This window comes from Anas acuta, chromosome 1, assembly GCF_963932015.1.
Source record: "Anas acuta chromosome 1, bAnaAcu1.1, whole genome shotgun sequence".
Lineage (NCBI taxonomy): Eukaryota > Metazoa > Chordata > Aves > Anseriformes > Anatidae > Anas > Anas acuta.
The window spans coordinates 43,333,604-43,339,541 of NC_088979.1; the positions used below are offsets into that span (position 1 = coordinate 43,333,604).

General features: G+C 39.3%; 1 protein-coding gene across 1 annotated transcript; it reads right to left on the reverse strand.

Moving 5' to 3' along the window:
- Positions 1 to 841: 841 nt before the first annotated feature.
- Positions 842 to 5,676, reverse strand: COMMD6 (COMM domain containing 6). Its single transcript, XM_068676240.1, has 7 exons — positions 5,542 to 5,676; positions 5,223 to 5,281; positions 4,590 to 4,655; positions 4,357 to 4,433; positions 3,325 to 3,493; positions 2,165 to 2,317; positions 842 to 1,137 (listed from the first exon to the last, which is right to left on the reverse strand). The coding sequence occupies exons 1-7, from the start codon at positions 5,588 to 5,590 to the stop codon at positions 1,087 to 1,089; spliced, it is 624 nt and encodes a 207-aa protein (XP_068532341.1). The 5' UTR covers positions 5,591 to 5,676; the 3' UTR covers positions 842 to 1,086.
- Positions 5,677 to 5,938: the final 262 nt, after the last annotated feature.

Here is a 5,938-nt window from a genome sequence, read left to right on the forward strand (position 1 = left end):
CCTCCCCTCCCTTTGAAAGTGTCCCCATTCTCCTTCAGAATCCAAGTCAAAATTTGACTGGTTAGGACACCCTAAGAGCAAGAGAGCAACACAGTCCAGAAGACTCCTGCTGCACAATACAGCAAGCACAGAAATCTTGCTGACTTTTAGTACACTAATTTTTCTGATCTTCTTGGCTAACACACCAGCCTGAGCTTTCAAGTTTCCTCTCAATCTTTTTTAGTTCAGAGCACAGAGTGAGACAACTACATCAATATTCCAGTTTAATTAGAAGGCAAACTGCTAATCAAAACATTAGAGTGCCACAGATTAGAGTTGGATTAAATACAAAGGCAGAAATATATTAAAATGCTTTGAATTTAGTTAACTTTTTTTATATTTAAACCTAGCCTACAGACTTGATTTCAGATACTACCATTTAGATCTCCAGAGAAGTTTTAATGCATTAACTCAGTGTTCAGAAGTCTGGGTGGTGAGAAGTATTTAAAAATAACCAAGCTGTTAAGACAAATACATGATCCCATTAAAAGAAGACTGGAAGCCTGGTCTGCAAATACCTGCAACTAACTACATAACATTGCTACTTTTAAGGAATATGTACACTTGTTATGTTGTAATTTTATATACTCTATAGGTTAATGATCTCATTTTTTCCAAGCACATCTTAAATTTACAGACAAAACTGTTATCATGGTATTCACACTCCTTTCAGTATCTCCTTAGTCAAATTAAGATTTGCATGTCTTTTTGCACTCCAAAGCTAGATGTCTTCTTCCTTAAATGTACTTTCTTATTCTTGGATAGTAGGAAGTCTATAGACACTTCTCTGTACACATCCCAATTTTTAGGATTAAGAAAACTGACCAGTTTTACAAATGTTGTAGAGTTGACTTCAAGTATTCAAAAGCAAAGACATCTTCAGAGCAATGCAAGGATGATGCTGACAGAAACGTATGATGCTGCTGATACCTGCCGAAAGGACAAGGATGCATACCTTGCTGACCAATGGCACTTGTTCCTTTTGCAGAACAGAAAGCTTTCTGACAGATTTGTATCAAGTAACTTTAGTGCAAATAAGAGTTCTGTTCAAACTGTTTCAAGAACAGCTGCCATTTCCTTGAACTGTCTGACAAAGTTCTGAAAAGGAAGAGTTAAGATAAATTTCAGTTGCACAAAGAAAAGCTTGACCTGTTGTTCAAACTAGGACAATAGACAAAAATCACTTAATCCATTGTTTGCCTCTTTCCTCCTGTTAGAATTTGCATGTTGAACTGGAAATTTCTGCATTTCTTTTTGGGGGTTGGTTGGAATTCAGGTACATTCACTATTAAATCTACACAGTTGGTGACTATTTGCATGGCTTTGCTTATTAATAGGAAAGGAGGCCATGGGGAAAGAAAATATGCTAAGTAGCTGTCACACCACAAAAGAAAAGAAAACAAGGTATCCCATGCAAACACTTGTAATCCCAGCTGAAATAACCCATACTTCTCACATACAGCATCCCTTATGTTAGTTAAAAGCAAAATTATAAATAGGTTTCAGCCAGATGGAATACAAGATTTCAGAACACTCAAGGGTTCAGCATATCCTCCTCTTATTCCTTCCCACCCAAATCCCAGCATTTTTTTCACCTGTAAGCCTGAAAAATATTCTACATGATGCATTGGCCCTCTAAACAAGGAATGACAGCAGAAATGACATTAATTAAAATTAAACCAAGTTACTCAAGTTCATAGGTGAAGGCACAACATTTAAGAGCCAACTGTGATGAGGGAGCTTGACCTCCATTCTTTATCATTAGCCAAGGCCAGGCATAACTCAAGTTTTAGATTTTGAGGCTAGTGAGCTGTTTCATAGATAAAGAATATTCCCAGTTCCTAATATGGCAGAGGGATATAACATTTAAAGTCTTTTAGATTTGTCTTTTCAGCTATGGTAAGTTATGACAGTAATTGCTGCTAAATTAACATTTTATGATAAGTGTTGTGGAACTAAATGTAAAACTAAGTATTTATTTCCAGTCTTAAACAATTAATGTTTCATTTTTCAATTATACTAGCATGATGCTTATTTACATGTATACAAAGTACACATTTGCTTCTTCACAACAACACCACTGTTGTTCTGAAGAGACTGAATCAAACGACACAGGATTACAGACCTTGAACTGTGGGATTGTCATTTCAAAAGTTTTGTCCGTTATTTGTCCTGAAGCGTCTGCCACTTTTAGTGTCACTGTAACATAAGGATACTTCAGAGACCTGCAGGTGTCAGAGCTCATTGCAACTCCAAGCTTCCATTTAATATCTACAAACTGTGGAGAAGAAAATTGTTGGAAACACTATTAAAGGAAGAGATCTAGCCTATCATTGCTATTCTGCGGGACAGATGTTTTTACAGATAATACAGGACATTTAGAGCCCATATCTATATGGTAAACACACATTAAATATTCTGAAAACAGTCTTCTGCCATTTCTATTCATACCAGAAGGGGACTGAAAAATACCCAGTAACTTACTTCACTTAATCTGTTTTGCTTATTCAAGTATTGTTAATATTCAACAAGTTCTAGAAATAGGAGCTTAAATCAGAGTTCAGCTGGCTTGTTTATCATCCATGGTTTTATGTTCTTTTTAAAAACTTCTAGATCAAATGAATATGAAAGACAGTACACAAAAAAGTAGCAATAATGGGGAAAAAAGGTATTTGTAACTACATTTTAGATAAAACACATGATAAATACAAATCAAGTATTTTTACCCCTGTTTGCTAGGCAGAACTGGAATAAAGAAGTGAAAAGAGCCTTTAGAAGCTTGTGATCCAGCTTCAGACAATATTTTTTTCATCTTTAATTCTGTACCCTTAACTGCTGGTGTTAGGAACAAAAAACTTCAAAATGCAGATGCACTTATTTTCTCAATAAATTTAAGAGATGTTGGAAATTGGCAAAATTTCTTTAAAATAGAGTTTACATTTAAAGGGAGACACACTGATGTCCTGGTGCTACTGACTCTAAAGAACAATTCAAATTAAAACAGTACAAATGTCTGTCATACTGCTACTCACCTTCCCAAGTAGTACTATGAAACAATTTTCAAAAAGCTATAAAATGCATATTTACTATCCAAGCAGTAACATTGGAAAGTTGTTTAGGCTTTAGATGACCTTTGTTGTATATATTCTGTCTGACTGGACTTTCAGCAACACATACCCAGGAAACCTTTGGGCAGCCAAGATTCCATCATATCCTTTACACTACAATGCACACAACGAAGCACTGGCATTTCTGAAAATTGTTAGTTCAATTGTGTTTTGTTACCTGCCCCACTGTGGCCATGTTTCCTACGTCTTCTGACACACTGACAGATTTGCTCTGCTCATTCCATACATGACGAATAACTTGCACTGCATGTTTAGGCAGTGTGCTGCCTGCACTGCCCAAGGTAGTGACGAGGTCCTCTGTAGAGAGGTTGTTTCTTGCTGCTGTGCTGTAGGGATATCCAGAGAACACCACATCAGTTTCATCCTCCAAGATTTTAATAAAGTTTCTCACTTCACCCCAAATAAGCATTTTTTTTCAGCATTATGTTTAAATGCACTTTAAAATAAATTGAGATACTGTGTTTATTTTAAATGCAGAATATTTTACTTCTCTGGTAAGATGACTTCTGTATCCACTTTAATGTGTCTTAATATGCAGAAACCAAGCTTTGCTGGAATTACACAACATGCAAGATAAACACAAAAATAACCACAGCCTCTGAGTGCTGTTGAACGTGAAGAAAAGAGCACAATTGAGTCACAGATGTGTGCATAGTGCAGTTAAGACTATTAAACAGTATTATTACTTTAGAAATGAGGCAGCTTAATTACATTTAGGAGAGGGAATTTAAGTACCACCAAGGGGCATGTAAGGACCTCTAAGCAGTGTTGTAATTTGCAATTACAGGAGTCAAACAATGCATAAACCCCCAACTGAAAAGGCAGCAAATCCAGAGGAAGACCAAGTGCCACTCAATTCTCCCCATGGAAATAGGTCAAAAAAGCAAGTAAAAAACCACCCCAGGTTTGTTCATGCAGAACCCCTCTGTCTAATCCCAGAGGCATCAATAAAACAGAAAAAGAGGCCTAGCTGACAGCTTTAAAACTGTGACTAACTTTCTCTTATTTTGCCACTAATTCCAAAGCTTGCAGACAGCTTCTAAGATGAAGAATTTCATCTCAATTTTTTCATTACTAAAACTGAGTCTATGTAGTTACTGCACTTTTTTTTTAATCTTAAGAACACAAACTAAGCCCTTTTCCCAGATCAGTTCATTTCATACCCATGTTTGTGTTATTTTGTGCTTACCTAAACAGAAAGGAAACAGCACTAGTTATTTTTGCCAGCTCACCCACACTGATCTCAATCCCAGATGTCTGCAGCCTCTAAAACAAGATGATCAAATCATTACATGTAATAACAACTTACATGTGAACAAAAGACTCTACACAAACACATACATAAATTGATTTGTGAAAGGTATCCTTGTACAATATACACAGCAATTATATTGGCTTCTAAGTGTTAATATCCAAACTTACCCGACACAGTTCAACTGTATTTACACCTGGGATCTTATGGTTGAGATGCTGAATTATTTGCTCACACTGAGAAGAAAATTTTGAAAACGTTTTAAATATGCATTTTAATATACAGGACACAGCAAGTTTAAATACTTGGAGATTACAACAACAGTGAAAACTGGTTAATGCAAAAATGGACAATAGGATGAGGATGGAAAGGGAAGAATAGTCATGCAAGCAACTGATACTTAAGTTATATCAAACCAAGAAGAGCATATAAGCTCAGACAAAGCTTTTAGATACTACCTCATTTACTGTTCTTTAATGCATCATTTAGTTCAATAGCTCAAGTACAGAGCTTTTGATAGGCAGAAGCTGAATGTCTCCTAGACTGGCTAGATTTACATTTGATTAAGATGAGAGAGAAAAACATATCTTTAAACGTCTTCTGTGATAAAAACAAATTTTAAGCAATCTCAACCTCTCTTAGCAGGAGAGGTTTGCTTCACGAATCGCGCAAATCTATGCTACATATACATAACCTTAGCTCTGCATCACACACAAAAAGAAGTAGAAGAGTTTAAACTAAAATGTTTCCAGGAATCTAGGCATGCCAGAAATCCTCTGTATCCCCCTCATCGCTCTACTTACTAGTTCCGCAAAGAAGTCCTGAGGTATTAAGCTAATCTTATCTGCCGCACCGCCAGCATCTGCAAGAAACAAGCAGCTGGGATCAGAAGCAAACCCTTCAGGCATTATTATAACAAATCTTCCCTCTCCCTGCAGAAGTCACGGGTCATCACGGGTTTATTTACCCGGCAGGGCTGCTGGGCTCCCAGCATTGGGCTCCCGCTGCCGGCGGCGGTCTCGGCCGCCCCGGACAGGCTCCGTCTGGCCCCGAGGAGCCAGGAAGGTGTCCCCCAACCCTATCCCGCCCCCCCAAACCTCCCCCAACCCCACACCCCCTCACCGAGCGCCTCCACGGCCCGCGCCAGCAGCACGGCGGGGCCGGCGGCCATGGTGCCGCGCTTCCGACGAGACCCCACTTCCGCCACACGCCGCCCGCCCGCCTGACTGGCTGCGGGAGGGGAGGGGCACGGCTCTTATTGGCTGGCGGGCAGCGCGCATGCGCCGTACGAGGGGCTGGGGCGGGGCGGGGCCTGGCCTTGAACACCTCCAGGGGTGGGGCATCCCCAGCTCCTCTGGGTAACCCGTGCCAGTGCCTCACCGCCCTCAAACTAAAGGATTTATTCCTAGTATCTAATCTAAACATACCCTCTTTTAGTTTAAAGCCATTCCCCCTTGCCCTATCACTACACCCCCTGCCAGAGAGTCCCTCCCCAGCTTTCCTGTAGGCCCCCTTTAGG

Excerpts from the sequence above, each read along its gene's own strand:
- COMMD6 (XM_068676240.1), bottom strand. The coding sequence starts at position 5,590 with ATGGCCGCCGGCCCCGCCGTGCTGCTGGCGCGGGCCGTGGAGGCGCTC. Across the intron at positions 5,282-5,541 it reads GCGGGCCGTGGAGGCGCTCG|ATGCTGGCGGTGCGGCAGAT; the intron begins GTGAGGGGGTGT and ends TGTTTCTTGCAG. Across the intron at positions 3,494-4,356 it reads GCTGTTTCCTTTCTGTTTAG|CACAGCAGCAAGAAACAACC; the intron begins GTAAGCACAAAA and ends ATATCCCTACAG.